Genomic DNA, 22708 nt, shown 5'->3' on the forward strand with positions numbered 1-22708 from the left:
TTTTTCGCCTTCGGCAAAGAACAATCTATTTTTTTAGCGACAAATCGTAAACAAATTTTTCTTTCACTTTTAGCATTACATATAGTGGCAGCTGAGGGTGAAACAAACATTTTTTTTTTCTCAGGGTCCAAAACAAATTATTTTTTTCACCAAAAACTGGAAACAAACTTTTTTTTCCAAAAAAAACTATAGCCCCCCCCCCCAGAAAATCAAATGGTTGCTGCCTTAAATATAAAATGACATCCAAATGGACTATAATTGGAAACAAGTTTCCACTTTACAAAAATTTAATTGCAAAGCCAGACAGAGATTTTTATAAGATGGTGTCTTCCATGCAGTGAAAGTTTTTATACCACCTTCTGTTTTATAGAGACATAAATGTTTATGTCTTAGTACTTTAAGTATGGTTTATGTGCATACTATAGATGTACTATCAGTAAGCATGATGGATTTAATGGCTGCATATAACTGTCAATCTCATTCTTGTGGGGGCTAGTTATTTCTGCATCAGTCTACTGTTTTGTCATGGCTGTTTGGCTTAACCCTGTACAACCTTCTACTTATCTGTATCTTCCTCCTGATTAAATGAGGAGCACACACACAGTGCCAGGATAATATGGAATTAAAAAGAGTTATATTGATTCTCTATAAATTAGTTAAAGAATGATAACTAATAGATGTATATAAAAGTAACAAAAATATCATAGATTTAAAAGAAATATTTGAAGGGTTCAGATACTTGGCATGTTTTAGTAACTGTCTAACTGTTGGTGACTGATTCTGAAAGGCAACCTGCTTAAAAATGCCAGTCCTGTATTCAGAATTGCTTATAAGGATCTTTTGAAGCTCCCTTCCCACCACTTACTGTTTCACAATATTTTTATATGTCAATGAATTATATCTCCCGCCAAGTTTTTGAAGGGACATATTTTACATAAAAAATCCTTGGGGTTCCAAAAGAGTTCCTCACAATTAGATACAGTAAAACACGGCCTTTTCCCATCCAATGGATTCGCTTGAAAACACGCTCCATATTTAATCATGTGACCGAGAAAGATTCAATCATAGTGAAAACATGGAAAGTTTTTGAGTGCAAATATGAACAGTATCATTTTAACGAAAATTACTCATATTTCAAGAATGCAAGAATCGGTTGCACATCTTGCAAATGTAACATGCAGTTGTTTTAGTGCATACATGTTTTGCATTTAAGAAATGTTTTGATAAAGATCAATGTGCATTATGCAAATCTTAAGGATGGAAGTGCAGCAGAACATTAACTTTTGCACAAAATGCATCTGACCATGCATGTACAGATGCACTAACAATGTGATGGTGCACTTGATAAGGTAGATTGTAAAACATGGAAATATAAATTGGAATGGAATTAAAAGTTTTGAAATTATTAAGGTTTACAAAAATGTGTTCTTATTTATTGAAATGTTTATACATAAAATCATTAGAAGAAAATTAAGACTTTGAATTACTTATGGTGTTAGTATATGGACTATTGATAAGTCAGTTCCCTAAATGACTTACTAAATCATAAGAGTTTTTAAATGAAAAAAGGATGAATAAGGACTTTTACTGAGAGACTTAAAATAAATTTCTATGTCTTCCTGTATGAACACAGCTCTTGATTTACATATTCATCTAGTAAAAATCACAAGTAAAAATAAATCTGCAGCATGCAGTACTTTATAAATAAATATGTGCATGTTATTTTTTTTTTTGAAAAGAAATGATACACACTGTGTGATAATTTTACCTGTAGTCACTCAGTTGATTTGCATATATCACTTAAAATTGTAGTATCGAAATGATTTCAATTGGAAATATATTTTTTATAAACACTGCATGAGCATGCAAATTTCAGTTTGACTTGGAAAATGGTCCACATTTTAAGAATGCCCATATCAACCTGTGCAGTGTCTCAAGACCACCAACTGCAGCTGTCTACAGCAATTGCATGCTTATTTTGTTTTAATTGCTGCCAAAGTTTTATTGAAATCTGTTAAGTTTTTTGGTAAATTTATACAGATTATATGATGAAGGATTGTTTAGGGTTAAGTGTAAAAGGTATACATTTTATATCTGATTACTAATAAAGACCTGTTGTCTTAAAACAAATGTTTATTGCCATTAATAATGTGAGGGTGGAAATGGGATAAACATGAAGGTTTGAATGGGATAAACCTAGTTCGCTTTAAAAAAAATAATGCTGACATTAATAAAGCAAAAAAGATAAAATTCATATTTCGCTGTCATTAATGTATATATAATGGTCCAATGTTTAAAAAATGATTTCAATCAGATAAATGTTGAGGAACTGACATTGTTCAATAGTACATGTAATATGTTTTGACCCATTTTAGTGTAAGCTGTCTATCTCAAATCTGTATCAAACTAAATTCTATCATAAATCTTTTTGATACTTTGTATTTTGTGTGTGCCTATACACAATCCCACCGTAACTAAAGGGACATAACTTTATTTTGTCTATTATTTGTACAGATATAGTATTTGTGATCATTAATCACCAATCAATCAATCAATCAATCATCTGTGCCAGTACAATTAATTTATTTTCATTTTGATAAACCCAAATTTTTATATTTTTCAGAAACAGAGGTTGACCTCTTAGCAGCCCTTGGACTGCCAGACTCCAGCAAAGGAGTTACGTATGACATTGGACTGGAAGGTTTTCCAGCTTTTAAGTTAGACAAATCATCCTATATACGAAAAGCTGCTGAAACCTATTTTACTGACAAAATCGGCAAAATAAATGACTTTGCCATTGGAATTACTGTTAAAGTATTTTCGAGCGATGGAATTTTATTTGCTGTTAAAAATATTTATGAAACTGTGATAGCTTTTGGTGTTCGGATTACTGCTACCGGCAACGGAAAACATAATGTAGTTTTATATTATAAAGAGGATCATCAGTATGGTCAGATTTCAGTAGCTATTGCAAATTTTACCGTGGACAATATTGATAGAAATTCATTTACAAAATTAGCCATCAAAGTTCAAGGTGATACCGTAACGTTATTTGATAATTGTGAAGAAGTTGGACGCCAACAAGTTTTAAATCGTCAACCTTTACAGTTTATGACAGGATCACCTTTATATATAGGTCAAGGTGGACCCAATTTTGAGGATACATCATTTGAGGTAAGTTTCATTATTCAAAGATATTAAAGAAACTTAAAGATGGTACCTTTTAAGTTGCTCAGATACTTTAATGTTGGCCAAGCACAACATGACACATGTGGTCTTATATATAATCATTATTCACAACCATCAACAAAATATTTTTCTGAACTATAACTTATAAATCTTGACCTTTATCGTTATTAATTACAATCTTACGGTGACTTATAGCTATTAATTTCTGTGTCATTGGAGTAAATGTCTCATTTGCAATCATACCACAGATTTTTTTTTCATATTTGTTCTTTAATCAAGATAAGATAAACAGAACCACATCTTTCCTTTAAAGTTTGAAATTACAAGCAGCTTTAATATGTTAATTTACTTATCCAATATTATACATGTTCTGAAAACTCCATTTAGAATAACTTATTATTTTATTTAAGGAAAATTATCAAAGATAGATAACTCTGCATTAATATGGAATGCTGACTAGCACAATCACCTCCCTTTAAAAATGAAATTAAAAGTACTTTTACTACATACGTAAAACTTTTGAAAACAAAACAATTTTGAAATGTGCAATAAAAGAGTTAAAAATGTCAGAAAAAAAAGTTTTAATATTTGAAACGAGAAATAATTGCATTTTGCTAATTTGAAAGAAAAAAAATTTGGTGGCTTTAAAAAAATGGACATAATGAGAGTTCCAACATTATTCACGGAAGCTTAAATAATAAAAAACATGGTCTGAAAAAGTTACTGGAAGAATTTTTATGACAACATGCTAAGTACATAATAGTTATACATGTAGTGATTTGGCAAATCACATGCAGGGCTTTAATTAGATTTCCGCTTGATTTTACAGGGCTGTCAATGTGTTATTACCCATAGTTTTATATATACATGCTAATTACAGTTTGTTAGTCTTTAATGTTTGATGTTCTTGTAATTGAACATTGACACATTTTTTTTTATCAACATTCACAGACTTTCCATGACCTGATTTACCATCTTAGAATCGCCCACATAAATCTCAAATATAAACACAACAAAAAAATACATGTATATTGCTCATATCCAATTAAGAGGTCACATGATAGGTCAGGTGCTTAAACAAGAAAGGGACATGTTAGTTTATGTCATGGTGTCCCTAAAATGGAAAAGGGACATCATAAAATATGTCACTCTCCCCAATCTGTCTAGACTTCCCAATGTTTGGCACTAGATCAACATACTTTAGGTTAAGAATTAAATGAATAAATAATAAGCTTACTGTGCATTCTTAAATGTAATGTTTTCACATGTTAATTTGTTAGGTATCTGCTCATCAGGCCAAAGTGAAACAAAAATTGTTGTATTATGGGAATTTCTTGCATTTCACATGACCTTAATGCACCAGTGGTTTATACAATTGTCTGCTCATCATCAGGCCAATGTTAACATTTTTTGTGTTTAAACCTGTGAACATTTTATAAATTTCACATAACCCCAGTGATCCATTTTTGTGTTGTAAATGAAATATTTTGCATTTTACGTACTAACCCCTAATAATCCTGAGTCATTGATATACATGCAGTCTGCTATAACTTTTTTGTCTTTTTTATGCCCCTGCTACAGTGGAGGGGATATTTTACCTTTGTCCATCTGTAAGTCCATCTGTCATTATGTCCCAAAATAAGTTTCTGTTCTCTAATTTTAGTCTGCCTCAATTAAATGTAATGAAACTTTTTACACAATGCTTTATAATTACAACAAAACACAATCAGATTTGAATTTTGTTGGCTTTTCTTTCACCGATCGTAATGCCCCTGTACAATTGAAAAATTTCCTGAATTTTTAGTCTCTTTTGTCTAACTTAAGTTTGCCTCAACCAAATGCTATTAAACATAATATGCACAATGCTAATTACCACAAAACACAGATACAGCACAGATAAAGTAAGTGTCACTTTTACCATTCTTAGTTATGTCCCTTTATAACTATATGAAATGGAAGAAAGGGCATTATTTGTGTTCCATGTAAAACATTCTTCATTTATTAGTTTTTTAAGATTCATTATGAGTGAGTGAGTGAAGTACTGCAGGAATTAAAAAAAAAAGTAATTTAAACATATTTTTGGTGGTGAGAATCCTTCTCCATTTGAAACCTGAACCTTATACAAACAGTCCCTCCCCAAAAAAAAAATAAAAAAATTAGCCATACAAATCACACAAAAAAAAATCAAAATCTGATTCTATCAATTCCGTCATCATGGTAGTGAATTATTTTACTCAAAATTTTTTAATTTAAACCACACTTTCAATTTTCCAGAAGTACTCTCCTTAATTGTGATTTTTCTTCAGTTCCTTTGAAACCTTTTTGTCTTATTTGCAGCATTTATTTTGTAAATTCTAGATGTTTAACATAAAATCTTAACATGTTGGCCTAACTAAAAGATAATGTTTTGGATACATGGTAACTCTGGTTATTGTGACCTTAGTTTTTGAACTGTATGATCACATTCTTAGGAATTTGATGAATTTTAAATCTTAGGATATAACTGAATAATGATTTAATTTTTGACAACAGAATTATTTTAAACTTTACGAAATCCAATGATGAAAAAATGCAATTTTAGAAGTGCACTCCACTAGTATTTTCTACTATTTAGAGTAGATAAAGAGATTTTTTAAGTGCTGCGGTTTTTGACAGAAAAACCAGAATGAGTCCTTAAAGATATCGTGGGATAGAAAGATGTGTTGATGCTATTTTTGTAAAGTCAGTCAAATTCCGTGACAGAAAAACCTGGTTTTCGTGTATTAGGTATATCTCTGTTGATGAAATTGCAAATAAAGTTTACAATACCTTTTTGCACTTCCTGTTTATTATAATTTGAATGTTATATATACTGGAAGTAATTTGGCAGTTAAACTTTGTAACCTTGTTGTTAATCTTTCTTTAAAACTTTGATTAATTTAAAAATATGCAGTATTTTTCTACATGAAATAAATCGAAGACAGAAAAAGCAAAATTGTTTATCTCATAAAATAAAAAGATTTGGTATTATTGCCAATAAGACAGGTAACCCTTCCCTAGATTTTCCATCAAACATGATGGAATTTTGTAATGGAACAAATGCCACCAAGTCTCATCATGTTGATGGAGTATTGGAACAACATTCCATCAACTTTCCAAATAATCCACAAGAATTAACCTAATAATCTCCCTCAGTTATGTTAACATATGGTAATGAAAGTAGGTTCACTTGGGTGGACCCATCTATTTTAAAAATCTAAAATGGGTGTTCCCAATCCAGGAGAAAAAAAGGGATGCAGGGTCCCAACCATATGTCCCCATTTAAATAAAATTGAGAATGGAAATGGGGAATGTGTCAAAGAGACAACAACCCGACCAAAATAAAAAAACACAACAGCAGAAGGTCACCAACAGGTCTTCAATGTAGCGAGAAATTCCCGCACCCGGAGGCGTCCTTCAGCTGGCCCCTAAACAAATGTATACTAGTTCAGTGATAATGAACGCCATACTAATTTCCAAATTGTACACAAGAAACTAAAATTTAAATAATACAAGACTTACAAAGGCCAGAGGCTCCTGACTTGGGACAGGCGCAAAAATGCGGCGGGGTTAAACATGTTTGTGAGATCTCAACCCTCCCCCTATACCTCTAACCAGTGTAGAAAAGTAAAAGCATAACAATACGCACATTAAAATTCAGTTCAAGAGAAGTCCGAGTCTGATGTCAGAAGATGTAACCAAAGAAAATAAACAAAATGACAATAATACATAAATAACAACAGACTACTAGCAGTTAACTGACATGCCAGCTCCAGACTTCAATTAAACTGACTGAAAGATTATGATTTCATCATATGAACATCAGGCACAATCCTTCCCGTAAGGGGTTTAGTATCATACCATCATAACATATATGAGAAGAACATAACCCGTGTCATGCCAACAACTGTTTTTAGAATAAATGTGTTTAGTTCCGACGCAAAGACCTTATCAGTGACTCAATATTAACGCCAAAATATGCAATCTTTAATGACTTGACAACAGTATCGTAATTATATCCCTTCTTAATAAGTCTATTCAAAGGTTTTGTAAGTTTATGAGGTGAATACTGACACCTTTGTGCTTTATAAAGAATATTTCCATAAAAAACTGGATGTGAAATACCTGAACGTATAAAAAGTCTGCATGTTGAGCTATATTTACGAATGATGTCTTTATACCGATGATAAAATTTAGTAAATGTTTTGACTAGTTTGTGATATCGAAAACCCTGGTGTAATAATTTTTCAGTAATACATAAATTTCTCTCGTTAAAATCTAAAACATTGTTACATACATGAGCGAATCGTACAAGTTGAGATATATAAACACCGTATAAATGCATTGATCGCCAACATAGAGGAGGGGGTGTTCCAACCCTCAGCACCTTTCCCCTGGGTACAACACTGATTGGATTCTTAATGCTGAAAGAAATTAAGTTATAGAAATTAAGGTGCTTTCTTGAAGTATTTGCACACTTCTAGCTCTGACATTATGTTTCATGTGGAAATTAACAAAATCTGCATATCTTAAGAATGTGGAGTACATGTTTGGTGGTCCCATGATTTTGCTGAGGCATTTTAGTCTATAACCTAATGATCAGATTATTATGATATTTTATATCTTTTTAAACAAAATAACTGCTATAAGGTCAAAAATTATAGAACCCTTCAATATTTGATAAAATTGATTAAATCTCACCATATGTCAGAAATTGCTGACAAAATTTGACCCAATTATGACTTTATTTATTGTTGTTAATAATTAATAAAAAGATAATTGAATTTAATTATGCATGAACTAGTTATGCTATACATCAAAAATACAATAGTTCCCCTAAAAAGCACTCTGACTAACATGTACATGTACAGTACACGTAAATTGATTCTGTTAAAAAACTAGTATCTATGATTGGTGTCTCATTGGGGGGTTCAGATCCCAGATCCCGCTTACTTTTGTCAGATTCCTGTATCCCGCTTACACTATGTTAGTAAGCAATTCTCATATTTTTATCATTTCCCAGGTCCCGCAAGACCTCATTTCCCGTTTTCATGACACAATAATTTGACTTTCATTATGTGTCACGCTTACAAAAAATCAGTAATCCCGCGTTACGTTTAGACCCCAATGAGACCCACTATAATGAGTTTACAACAGATGGGTTGCTGCCACTGCTGTTGGAGGTTGGTAGCAATGTCCCTTGCTATTATCAGCACCATTTAGGGAGCACCTCTTTGTTGACAGTGTATTATCATTGATAAGGGGTCCACAGCCCCAACCCCCATTTCCATACATGTAGGATGCCTGTAGCAAGGTAAAATGTCTGTCCCAATCCAATTTATCCTCTATGATTGTCCAGTAGCAGTCCATATATCCTCAACCATTATCCTAGATGACCTCTATTACGGACAGACCTACCTATTTTGTTATTTGTTAAGTTGTTCTGGTAGTTTGAACATGCATGCACTATTTGCCACTGGACATCAAGGGACCAAAAATCACTGATCAATGATATGGTCATAATTATACTCAATATTTTAAAAGAGCTTTTTTCCCTGGATTTTTTTTTTTTAATATGTAATTTCTGCTTTTTTGTACCACTTCCTAATAAAAAAAATATTGAAGATTTAAGAATACTGCAAATATGATACCATTAAACAAAAAATAATACACAAATACGGTATGAGAACATCAAATATATTATTAACATGTATTTGCATACGATAATGAGATATGACTATATGTAATGATATATGTTAGCAATTAAATCATCACAATTATGATCTTTTAGTATTGATGATTATCTATGCTTATTATCATGATCATCTTTTTGATAGACAGTTTGATTTGATTCGTAGGTTAAAGGTCTGTGACATCAAAAATATTAAATTTTGGAATCAACAGGTGTCTCAAACCTCCAATTGAAATTGATCCTAAGGATTTTTAAAATAAAACTTTACAATTCAGAATTGTATGATCCTGTCTTAAGTCTAAGGACCAGTGGCGGATCCCAAATTTTTCATAAGTGGGGGCCTACTCAGACTGCCTAAGAGGGGGCCCGCTCCAGTCATGCTTCAGGGATTCCCTATATAAGCAACCAATTTTTTTTCCCAAAAAGGAGGGCCTGGTCCCCCCTAAATCTGCCTCTGAGGACCCTGTAGTTCAGTGGTTGTCATAAGTTGGTGTCTGTCATATTTGTTTATTGTTTATTGTTTTGTACATAAATCAGACCATTATTTTAATTGATTGAATTAAATGTGTAAAACATCTTCTTGAAGAAGCTAGACCAATCATATTAATTGTTAAAAGCAACACAGAATGAAAAATATAGAATTCAATGAATAAGTAAACCAATTTTTGTGAGCGATTGATCTACTATTTGTTAGAAAATGGGGGAAAAAGTAAAATCACAAAAATACTGAACTCAGAGGAAAATCAATTTGGAAAGTTCATAATCACATGGCAAAATCAAATAACAAAACGCATCAAAAACGAATGGACAAGAACTGTCATATTCCTGACTTGGTACAGGCATTTTCAAATGTAGAAAATGGTGGATTAAACCTGGTTCTATAGCGCTAACCCTCTCACTTTAATAACAGTCTCATCAAATTCCGCTACATTTACATGATGCGTTAAATAAACAGTCACAATTAATAAAATAGTCAAAATATGGGTGCATCAGTCATCATCATAGAACAATTTTAAAAGGAACAATTTAACAGGACACAAAAACATCTATCTACGAACACATGGATTGATTTGAGTGTCTGACGTTAGAAAAATTATATACGTCACATAAGGGGAATATTTTCTGTATATGATAACTCATTGGTTTTGTCTGCTCTTATGTCGGGTTGTTGGCTCTCTGACATAATATACCCCATTCTTAATTCTATGATAAATAATAAGTTTTCTTTTTTGTAATTTACAGGGAGTTATACAAGAACTGAAATATTACACAAATCCCGCAGTAGCTGAGGAATTAGACTGTTTGGTAAGTATGCTGATATGTTGTCCTATATGTCCAGAAAGTTAAAAATGCATCAATGTCAGATGGATAGTTAACAAAGATATTAAGATGTACTGTAAACCAACTTATTTTCGCAAATATGTAAACCTTGGATCTTTCCTTATTAAACTTTATCAAGTAAATCAGAAAATCTCGAAAATTAAATAGCCATGAAGTGGTCAAGAAAGGGTAAAACGCGAAATAAAGTATCCATGAATATAAGTTGGTTTACAGTATATAGGCATTGCTGTTGATATGTAAGAACTTTGAACAGTCTTGAGTATGTATAACTTTTCACAGTTTTTTGGGTACTATTTACATTTAAAGATAAATAAGGAAATGTGAATTGACTTGATTTAAGTTGATTTGGTGCATGACTTTTAAGCACCACATTTAGGCTATATCATCGTGGCCAGGTTTTGTTGATGTAGGATTAAGCCAGAGTACCAAGTGAAAACCACAGACCTTCGATAGGAAAACTGACCATTCCTAAGTCAATAAAGATTGGTGTTGAGTGCACCTGCATGAGAGGGGTTCATACTCACAACCTCAGTGTTGAGTGCACCTGCATGAGAGGGGTTCATACTCACAACCTCAGTGTTGAGTGCACCTGCATGAGAGGGGTTCATACTCACAACCTCAGTGTTGAGTGCACCTGCACGAGAGGGGTTCATACTCACAACCTCAGTGTTGAGTGCACCTGTACGAGAGGGGTTCATACTCACAACCTCAGTGTTGAGTGCACCTGCATGAGAGGGGTTCATACTCACAACCTCAGTGTTGAGTGCACCTGTATGAGAGGGGTTCATACTCACAACCTCAGTGTTGAGTGCACCTGTATGAGAGGGGTTCATACTCACAACCTCAGTGTTGAGTGCGCCTGCATGAGAGGGGTTCATACTCACAACCTCAGTGTTGACTGGCTAGTTGGAAATGTGAGAAATGCTATGAAATTTTATTGTGTGCCAATTGCAAATTGCCAATTATTAAAACTGTGCTGAAATTTATTGAAGAAAATAAACCCAATTCAGGTTTAACAATCTTCAAAGCTATTGTAGTTGTCTGATCTTGATCTTCATACATTTTGTGTTGCTAATCTTGAACTTTATATTTTCAGAGTTTGGACAGTGGATCAGGATCAGGAGATGAAAGAACAGATGATTCTGATCGTGTAATTACTCGAGTAAGATTGGGAGAATATGGACAGCAAAATTATTAGACTTGGGAGAATTTAAACTTCGTAAATCTGAACAATAGAGATGTAGGGTATAAGTCAATGAGACAGTAATAAGAGGCTATTTGGGGCTATAAAAAATACATACATTAAATAAGGACATACATTATGCAGACACCATGACCAAAAGAAAAAAAGCCAAAAAGTCAAACAGCAACCCCCAAGTAAAAACAATGAAGACAAATTGTAGTGATTGAGAATCATAAATTGTTAAAAAAAAATGAACTCGGGCTGTTCAGTTGGAAAAAGTTTGGAATTGATTCACATTTAGCATGCCAGGGTCTTTAATAGTTTGCTATAAGGTTATGAGTTTTGCTCATCATTGGCTGCTAACAGCTTAACTGTGACCATTAGTCGTTTTAATTATCTGCAGTGGCGGATCCAGCCATTTAAAAAAAAGGGGGGTCCCAATCCAACATTAAAGGGGGGTTCCAACTATATGCTTCCATTCAAATGCATTGACCGAGAAAAAAAGGTTTTTTTTTTTTTAATTTTGGTCATTGACAGATAGCTGTCTCAATCACTGACAATCTAACCACATCTCCTTATTTTAATACATGTACTACATATGTTACTTTTGACAATTATGAGAATGTTGACATATTCACCGTTACAAAGCCTGTGTCTAATTTGTATCTCCCTTAGAGCAGTATAGGTTAGATAGTGTATGACAAGGGCGTCTCAGATAAAGAATATATTGTTGACTATTATCACTTTATATCTTGACTAATGTGTTAAGTCATTTTTTGCTGATGGGGAGATGTACTTGATTCTTACAAGTTTATTTTTTAAGATCACCTGGTCTAAAAAATATCCTTTTTTAGCTCACCTGGTCAAAGAACTATGAGAGATTTCGATAGTGCCAACATTTTGTATCTATGCTGTGTCATAAAATTTGTAAAAATCATTTAGGATCATTTGAATTAACATCAGTTAGGAATGGCTCAACTTATTCCTGAAATAGTCTAGACTTCAATTGAAAGATTTTCCCAAATGCTTTAAACTATATATTTAGAAAAAAAAATGATCATTTAAAGATTCCCAATAGTGTGCTAGATCTCTGGAGAGGAGGAGGACTAAATGATTGAAATTTTTTGGCCCATTAAGATGATGATATACTGTAGATTTATTACTATTCGTTGGATACTAATTTTCGTGGGTATAGGTGAACCACGAAATTAAACGTTCAACAAATAACAAATTTTCTAAAGGCTGGTATAAAGACTTTGGCAAAACCACAAAATTAAATGTCCTAGAACATTTCCTTCATCCACGAAAATTGATGGCCACGAAAATAAATGGATCTACAGTAAAGTTATTTATAAGGAGACAACAAAAAGAACTTAACCAGTTATCTACAACACACAACAGCCAACTGTGGATTCATTACTTTTCCTGGAATCCACAATTTAAGTGCTATTTTTTTTTGTAGACTTTGAAGGCTTTTGGATGGAGCGTTGTCTCATTGGCACTCACACCACATCTTCCTATATCCATTAATCACTAAATCCAATACTCATCAACATATCAATTCTCTTCAAACCATGAAGTAAGCTACCCACAAAATAAAACCAGATTTATCTGTTATTCGTACATTTTCCCTTTGATCTTACTGCCTAATATTTTCGAGTATCAACGTACTGGCTGTATCACTAAAAAATATTAGGCAATACATTGCGTGACGTCATTATTACCGATAAACAGAATAATAGGTAGTTGAGTTTTTGATAAAGGGCTTGTCTAGATATTCCACATGATATAGTCAGTATCAAAAACTCAACTACCTATTATTCTATATGTATTTGTAAGATTTGTTATTTATTAGTGATTATATCATTGTCAGTTTGGTAATTCATTTCATATTTTTTTTTCAGCCACCACCAACAGCTAAACCAGCAGAGAAAGGAGAAAAGGGAGATGTTGGGGAACCAGGCAAAGATGGAAAGGATGGTAAAGATGGAGAAAAAGGAGAAAAGGGAGATGTGGGACCAGTTGGTCCAATTGGTCCCCCTGGTCCTCCACCATCACTTACACCACCACCACCAGAGATGCTGGAAGACATGATGGGTGCTAAAGGTAAGGCATAAGACCACTACATTGATAATACAGCAAGATAATTGCAATGGTCCATGACCTAGCTAATGAATAAGATTTCTCACCAGAGCTGTCTTAACATGAGCAAGAGGACAGGTGCCACATGTGGCGTACTGGTTACCCTTCCATAGCACCAAAGATCATAAGGCTATATTTTTGGGGTTGAAGGGAGGGAGAGGGGGGGGAATGAGAGTCTAGTTTATAAGGAAAATCAGTATTATTCAGTAAGGGAGGGTTATCCTGTGTTACAATATGTCTACATTTCATTCAGTAATGTTGGTTTCCCTCCCCTAGACATTTACATGCCCCTGTCATCAGACAAGCAGATGTTGATGTTTTTTGACAGTCTATCACTATATCTATGTACCATCTTTATGCTAATGTAGGTTATCTGTTAGCATTAGATTGTATTATGGTGGATGTTCAGACTGTACATTCTAGAACATTGCTGCTTGTTTTTGAAAACCTAAGACATACTATTTGGTATATTTAAAAATAAGATATGGTAGGGATGCCAATAAAACAACTCTCCATGAGACCAAATGACACAGAAATTAACAACTATAGGACACTGTACGGCTTTCAACAAAAAGCAAAAACCCATACATATAGTCAGCTTTTAAAAACCCAGAATTACAAAAGTAAATAAGTTCAAACAAGAAAACTGAAAAACTTATTAATGAACAAAATAAGGAACAAAAACAAATGTCAAGTAAAACATCAAACAAGACAATAATTGAGAGTCCTTAGTACCAGATACATCAGATATGAAATTAGAAGGAGAGGGGATATGGATAGGACACCTATTGAGGGCAGAAGGAGAGGGGACATGGATAGGACACCTATTGAGGGCAGAAGGAGAGGGGACATGGATAGGACACCTATTTAGGAGAGAAAGAGCCTTAGTACCAGTTACATCAGTTATGAAATTAGAAGGAGAGGGGACATGGATAGGACACCTATTTTGGGGAGAAGGAGAGGGGACATGGATAGGACACATATTTAGGGGAGAAAGAGCCTTAGTACCAGTTACATCAGTTATGAAATTAGAAGGAGAGGGGACATGGATAGGACACCTATTTTGGGGAGAAGGAGAGGGGACATGGATAGGACACATATTTAGGGAAGAAAGAGCCTTAGTTCCAGATAAAAGGAGATAACAACAGGAGAGGGGACATGGATAGGACACCTATTTTGGGGAGAAGGAGAGGGGACATGGATAGGACACCTATTTAGAGGAGAAGTAGAGGGGACATGGATAGGACACATATTTAGGGGAGAAAGAGATAACAACAGGAGAGTGAACATGGATAGGACACATGGCTTGAGCATGGCCAAAAACTACATTGAGAAGACCAACAAAGAGAAAGGAAAAAGCCTTTAAGGATGGACTAGTCAGAACTATGCCTGAACAGCTGCAGAAAATTAAAAAGGGTGGAATGTCAGTGTTGTGGCCTTGTGTTACTTTTGGTGGAGAGACAATTTAGGCAAAAGCAAAAATGCACAAATGACTTCAAATACATTTGATAAAGTTGTCTCATATTCCCATACTAGTATGAACTATGCCAGAACAGCTGCACGAGATTGAAAAGGGTGGAATGAAAGGGTGGAATGTTTGTTTGGAGTCCTTATGAGTCTTCTGGAACATAGAAAAATAGGGCAAAGTCTAGAACGCTAAAAGTAACTTCCAATTTATTTTTTAAAAATTGTCTCCCATCCTCTGGGTAAAAAAAAGTACAAATGCATTTTAAGCACTTAAATAGTTAAAATATCTTTTTAACTATAAATCAATAGAACTATTTTTTTAATCTGTTTTTAATCATTTTGATCTTTCCAGACTATTCATCATATATAAAAAAGAAGATGTGGTATGATTGCAAATGAAACAACTACCCATAAAAAGACCAAAATGACACAAACATTAACAACTATAGGTCACTGTACGGCCTTCAACAATGAGCAAAGCCCATACCGCATAGTCAGATATAATAGGCCCCGATAACGGATAAGACAATGTAATACAATTCAAAAGAGAAAAACTAACGGCCTTATTTATGTAAAAAAAATGAATGAAAAACAAATATGTAACACATAAACAAACGACAACCACTGAAATACAGGCTCATGTTGAATGCGGGCAGTACTTTTTAAGTAAAAAAAACATATTGGGATTTTTTTTAATCTATTTATTTGTTTATTGATTATTTTTGTGTATGTTTACTTTTTAGGTGAGAGAGGAGAAACTGGTCCAAGGGGAGAACAAGGAGAGACTGGAGTTGATGGATTCCCAGGTCAGAAAGGAGAACAAGGAGCTACAGGAAATAATGGTCCAGAAGGTCCAGCTGGAATCCAAGGTCCAAAGGGAGATCCAGGGGATAGGGTATGTGTAACAAAAAGTGACCTACATCAAAATCCGAATTATTTGTTTTTTTTCCAATTTATACATGTGCTAATTTTAAGACACAAAAAACATTAATCATTTTGAGTAAAACACAAACTTCCTGTTTATCTATAAATTTATTATTATTCGAGGGATACCAAATTATGTGAATTTCTTTGGTACAGGTTTTAAATGTTCAACAAATTTGAAAAAAAAAATTATTACGATAATCTATTCAGACTATGAAAAAACAATGAGATCACATATTCACGAAACGGAAGTTTCCTGCAATACACGATACCAGGTACCAACAAAAATAAATGAACCCACAGTTTCCATGATTTGAAAATAACAAGTCATTCTGTTAGAAAAACAAACTTTGCATTTGTTCACCTTGCCAGTGTCTAATATGCTATACCTCAAAAATTTAACAAATATTATATTCATTATATGCTGACCAATCTGTTTATTTTATCAGGGATTGCCAGGAATTGGGCAAGTTGGACCTCAAGGTGACCCTGGTTTGCCTGCTGCAGTTGACAACGAAGAGATTGTCAACCTCATTTTATCTCGCATTCACCAGGATCAAGGACAGAAAGGAGAAAAGGGGGAGACAGGAGAACGAGGAGAAAATGGTAGTGATGGAAGCGATGGAAGAGAAGGTATCCCTGGAAGAGATGGTTTGCCAGGACTTGCGGGATTTAAGGTACAAATTCAATTAAGTCTTTTCAGTCATTTTTTTCCTGTGTGTTTTATTTTTCTTTGTTTTTTCCCATTTTATGGTCAGTTTTTCTTCATCTGAAATTTCATTACCGGTACTTTATATTGTCTGTTTTTCTTCAACGGATTTTTCATTTTTTGCTACTTTCTCTTTATTTCTAGGCTGTAATAAAATTCTCTAAAAAGGGAGCAATTCTACAATTCTCTGTTGAAATTTGTTTTAAAATTAAAGTTTTTTTTTTCTTCAGAGAATCGAATGAGGCCAAGTATCAATCATGAGGACATACTAATTAATTTACACTTTATGTTTTTTAGGGTGAAAAAGGTGACACTGTTGTTGGACCAGAGGGACCAAGAGGTTTAGTTGGACCACAAGGTGAAAATGGACTACCAGGAAGTAATGGAGTAGCAGGACCTGTTGGACCAGCCGGACCTCCTGGACCTCCAGGAATCCCAGGTTTAGGTGGACTTAATATTGAAGGTATAATTTATTTATGAAGAAACTTTGATGTGTGACCCGTATTTAGCTGTGTTGAAAACCCATTGGTGGCCTTATGGTGTTTCTGCTAATTTTTAGCTATATGCCCAGATTTCGCAGTTTGCTTAACATGAAAAAATGATAGTTGAAATAATACATGTGTCCTCTGGACATATATTCATAGAAATAAGAAGATTTGGTAAGTCAGGTCCAATGAGACAACTATCCATCCATGTCACAATGTGTTAAAAGTGAACAACTATAGGTCATAGTACAGCCTTCAACACAGAGCCATGGCTAACACCAAACAGTAAGCTATAAAGGCATCCAAAATGACTAGTGTAAAACAGTTCTTTGAAAAAATGGTATAATCTATACGTTTGTAACAATCTTCAAATTGGTAAGGATTTCATTGGCAAAGTGGCTATTTTCTGCATTACTAGCCTATTAACATTGAAGTTGTGATTTCCAATCCCACATGCGGCAGATGGGTTCCATTTTAATCTGAATTGACTAGTATTGTCAGTTTTCTGGCTGAAGGTCTATTGTTCTCTTTGTGAGCTCTGATTTCCACCACCATTAGAACTGGACATTTAAATACAGCCAATAATGCTGAATGTGGCATTAAATCTGTACCGATACAGTGTGTTAAATGTCTTCCTTTTTACACCATAACCCATGGTGGTGCTCCTACTAAAGGAGGAAGATACTGAACATACATACATACCCTTAAAAAATCAATCAATCTATCATTCAATCAAATCTGTAATCATTGCAAATTAAAATTACCGGTATAAAGTTTTGACTCAAGCTTAAGGAAAAAAGTTGCTGTAATTAGCTCACGAATTTGATACTCACACTCATGTTTTTTAATGAATTTAAACTTTCATATAAATTCATTCTTATTCGTATATAATTATTTATTTTGATTAATTAAGGTTCTGGAGATGGAGATGGAGAACCTGGACTGCCAGGCCCACCAGGTCCAGTGGGTCCCATGGGCCCACAAGGAATACAGGGTGTAGTAGGTCCTATGGGTCCTGCTGGACATAAGGGAGATGCTGGAATTATTGGTACCCCAGGTATTCCTGGACTCCCTGGAACACCTGGAAATCCTGGAGTTTTTGCTGGAAACTTGTCGGAAATGATTGGAAAACCTGGAAAAGATGGTGCTCCTGGTCTTCAAGGAGAACCTGGTTTACCTGTAAGTAAAAAGAAACCAGTCTACTGTATAAAATAAAGTGGTTTCATTTATTTTTATGGGTACAAAGTTCTCTAGATTGAAGGAAAATTTGTGTATTCACAAGATCTCCAAATGATTTAAAGGCAGTGGCGTAGCTTCCATTGAGGCAATGAGGCAACTGCCTCACTAGTTTTTTTTGGCAAAAAAAAAAAAATATGAAATATTTTCATGTACTTGACACTTAGTTTTATTTCAAATAAGAAAATACTAGATCATCGTCTTTTTCTGTGAAGCTTTTTTACGAAAACATTGTCGCCCGTCATTGGTATTATAAATTTGTAAAAAGTTGTTGACGATCCAAAATTGGAAATCATGGACAAATATCTTATTAAAAAAAGAAAGACAGTCACTGCAGAATCCACGGATAATATGGATCCAGGTAAATTAATATGTAATAGTTCTTTAGTATCATGACAGCATTATATCCGATTTATTGTGTATAGATCTTTAAATTGTGTATGACACAGGCGCGGATTCAGATGGAAGAAAAAGATGGGGGAGGGTCGGACCCGGCATACGCCCCCTAAACATGCACTTTTCTCTTTTTTTAGCATATACTTGTCATTGTTTCGCCCCCCTAGTATTTAAACCTGGACCCACCCCTGTGACATACTAATGTGTGTTCCTAATAAAAAAAAAGAGAAAGTCCGCGGTCGGAGACATATCGGAGACATATCGGTAGAAATATTTAGGCAGTGGCTATTTGACCGGCACCGGCTAAATAGCAAATTTGCTATTTGACCGGCACCGGCAAAATAGCAAATTCGCTATTTAGCCGGTGTCATATGGTATTTTGAACCCCCTAAAAATTGAACCCGGGGTCAAAATACCATGCGGTAAAATGACCCCGGGGTCATTATACCGCATGGTATTTTGACCCCGGGGTCATTTTTCACATATGGTATTTTGAACCCCCCTGCGGTATATTGAACCCCCCTGTTTTTGAGAAATAGTATTGCAGATAATCTAATTTACAATTTCTTGGCTATTATATTTTTTTAATTAGAGGGTTTGAGTAGGGGGTTCAATATACCGCAGGGAGGTCAAAATACCATGGCTATATAAAATTTTGCAAAATATCTTTTCCAGTATGCTTAATACATACAAACTACTTATTGGAGTATTATAACTATGTTAAGGAGTAAGAATTGCAAGAAGTTTTGAAATTTAAGGTCTATGGTAGGGGGTTCAATATACCGCAGGGGGGTCAAAATACCATGGAAATTATTTTTTTCAAAACATTTTTTTCCAGCATTTTGAATACAAACAAACTACTTATTGGAGTATTATAACTATGTTTAGGAGTTAGAATTGCAAGAATTTTTGAAATTGAAGGTCTATGGTAGGGGGTTCAATATACCGCAGGGGGGTCAAAATACCATGGAAACTAAATTTTTTTCTTAAATCTTTTCCAGCATTTTAAATTCATACAAACTACTTATCGGAGTATTATAACTATGTTAAGGAGTAAGAATTGCAAGAATTTTTGAAATTTAAGGTCTATGGTAGGGGGTTCAATATACCGCAGGGGGGTCAAAATACCATGGCTAAGTAAAATTTTCAAAATATCTTTTCCAGTATGTTAAATACATACAAACTACTTGTAGGAATATTATACCTATTTTAAGGAGTTTGAATACCAAGAATTTTTGAAATTTAAGGTCTATAGTAGGGGTTCAATATACCGCAGGGGAGTCCAAATACCATGGAAATTATTTTTTTTCAAAACATTTTTTCAAGCATTTGGAATACATACAAACTACTTATTGGAGTATTATAACTATGTTAAGGAGTTAGAATTGAAAGAATTTTTGAAATTGAAGGTCTATGGTAGGGGGTTCAATATACCGCAGGGGGGTCAAAATACCATGGCTAAGTAAAATTTTCAAAATATCTTTTCCAGTATGTTAAATACATGTAAACTACTTGTAGGAATATTATAACTATGTTAAGGAGTTTGAATAGCTAGAATTTTTTTAATTTAAGGTCTATAGTAGGGGTTCAATATACCGCAGGGGGGTCAAAATACCATGGAAATTGGGTTTTTTTCAAAACATTTTTTCCTGCATTCTAAATACATACAAACTACTTATTGGAGTATTATAACTATGTTAAGGCGTTAGAATTGCAAGAATTTTTTTAATTTAAGGTCTATGGTAGGGGGGTTCAATATACCGCAGGGGGGTCAAAATACCATGGAAATTACTTTTTTTCAAAACATTCAATTTCAAAAATTCCAGCTATTCTTAATCCTTAACATGGTAATAATACTCCAATTTGTAGTTTGTATGTATTCAACATGCCGGAAAAAATATTTTGAAAATTTTAATTAGCCATGGTATTTTGACCCCCCTGCGGTATATTGAACCCCCCTTCCATAGACATTCAATTTCAAAAATTCAAGCTATTCTAACTCCTTAACATAGTAATAATACTTCAATAAGTTTTTTGTATGTATATAACATGCTATATGATATTTTGAAAATTTTACTTAGCCATGGTATTTTGACCCCCTGCGGTATATTGAACCCCCTTCTATAGTAGATATAGGAAGATGTGGTGTGAGTGCCAATGGGACAACTCTCCATCCAAATAACAATTTAAAAATTAAACCATTATAGGTTAAAGAACGGCCTTCAACACGGAGCCTTGGCTCTCACCGAACAACAAGCTATAAAGGGCCCCAAAATTACTAGCGTAAAACCATTCAAACGGGAAAACCAACAGTCTAATCTATATAAACAAAACGAGAAATATATACCTTGATTTTCAAAAATTCAAGCTATTCTAACTCCTTAACATAGAAATAATAATTCAATAAGTTGTTTGTATATATTATATAACATGCTGGAAAAGATATTTTGAAAACTTTACTTAGCCATGGTATTTTGACCCCCTGCGGTATATTGAACCCCCTGCCATAGACATTCAATTTAAAAAATTCCAGCTATTCTTAATCCTTAACATAGTAATAATACTCCAATAAGTAGTTTGTATGCATTTAACATGCTGGAAAAGATATTTTGAAGAAAAAATATTTTCATGGTATTTTGACCCCCCCCCCCCCCCCCCCCCCCCTGCGGTATATTGAACCCCGTACCATAGACTGTCAATTTCAAAAATTCTAGCTATTCTAACTCCATAGCATATTTGTTACTCCAATTTGTAGTTTGAATGCATTTTTAAAACATGCTTGAAAGATATTTTGAAGAAAAAAAATTTCATTGTATTTTGACCCCCTCCCCCTTCCATATGGTATATTGAACCCCCTCCTATAGACCTTGAATTTTAAAAATCCAAGTTTTTCTTACTCCACAACATAGTTTTAATACTCCAATAAGTAGTTTGTTTGTATTTAACATGCTGGAAAAGATATTTTGAAAATTTTACTTAGCCATGTTATTGACCATGGTATATTGAACCCCCTACTATACATCTAAAGACATGTTAAAATATCTTGCTACTGTAACTCCTTGACAGATTTATTATACTCCAATTAGTAGTTTGTATTTATTTTATTAGTTTGAAAAGATGTTTTGAAAATTTAATTTTTAAAATCAAGTGAGCCATGGTAATTTGACCCCCTCCCCCTTTTTCACCATGTAGAATTTAATCTAAAAGTCTACCATTCTATATAAATATTTTAAATTTCAAAAAGGTATAGTGTCCAAGCTACATGGTCTAGTTTTAATGCTTGTAAGAAGTTTTTTGAATGAAATTTTGTTGGTTAAGACTTCAGAGCACTTATACCAAGCAAATATTTTTCTTTTAACCAATCATTGAAAATTGACCTCCCCTTCTTGTATAAATGATTTTTAATATTTGATTAGCTTTTATGTAATGTTAAATGTTTTATTAATCATCTAGAATGAAAAAAACAGGGGGGTTCAATTTACCATGGGGGTTCAATTTTCCATACAGGGGGGGTTCAATTTACCATGGGGGGGTTCAATTTTCCATAGCCGTATTTTGACCCCGGGGTCATTTTACCATGGGGTTCAAAATACCATATGACACCGGCACTGATTAAAACTGTTCATTGATGTGATTAATAGAGAATAAAAAACTTCTTAATTATAATTTAAAACAATTTCATCCCAATATCAAGCATTAAAAATATAGAACAATAAAAAATAAAATATTGAAAAAATGTCCAAATCTGTGTAAAATATCCTGCCATGCGATAAAAATAGTGATTTGTAAAACTACGTACATCATGAAAAATACAATATTAAAGTCAGGAACTGTAATTCAGTGGTTGTCGTTTGTTTATGTGTTGCATTAGTTTTTTGTTCATTTTTTTTACATAATTAAGTTAATTAGTTTTCTCGTTTGAATTG

The 22708-nt window shown here is 33.7% G+C and overlaps 1 protein-coding gene across 1 annotated transcript in view; it reads left to right on the forward strand.

The window, feature by feature from the left end:
* LOC134694200 (collagen alpha-1(I) chain-like) overlaps positions 1–22708 on the forward strand; it is a 98670-nt gene that overhangs the window by 47979 nt on the left and 27983 nt on the right. Inside the window, exons 5-12 of the mRNA XM_063555196.1 lie at positions 2624–3174; positions 10142–10204; positions 11337–11402; positions 13328–13529; positions 15776–15927; positions 16406–16633; positions 16963–17128; positions 18064–18329. Of these exons, the coding sequence (XP_063411266.1) occupies positions 2624–3174; positions 10142–10204; positions 11337–11402; positions 13328–13529; positions 15776–15927; positions 16406–16633; positions 16963–17128; positions 18064–18329 (1694 nt within the window). The remainder of the gene's footprint in view (positions 1–2623; positions 3175–10141; positions 10205–11336; positions 11403–13327; positions 13530–15775; positions 15928–16405; positions 16634–16962; positions 17129–18063; positions 18330–22708) is intronic.

Source organism: Mytilus trossulus, chromosome 13, assembly GCF_036588685.1.
Source record: "Mytilus trossulus isolate FHL-02 chromosome 13, PNRI_Mtr1.1.1.hap1, whole genome shotgun sequence".
NCBI classification, from domain to species: domain Eukaryota; kingdom Metazoa; phylum Mollusca; class Bivalvia; order Mytilida; family Mytilidae; genus Mytilus; species Mytilus trossulus.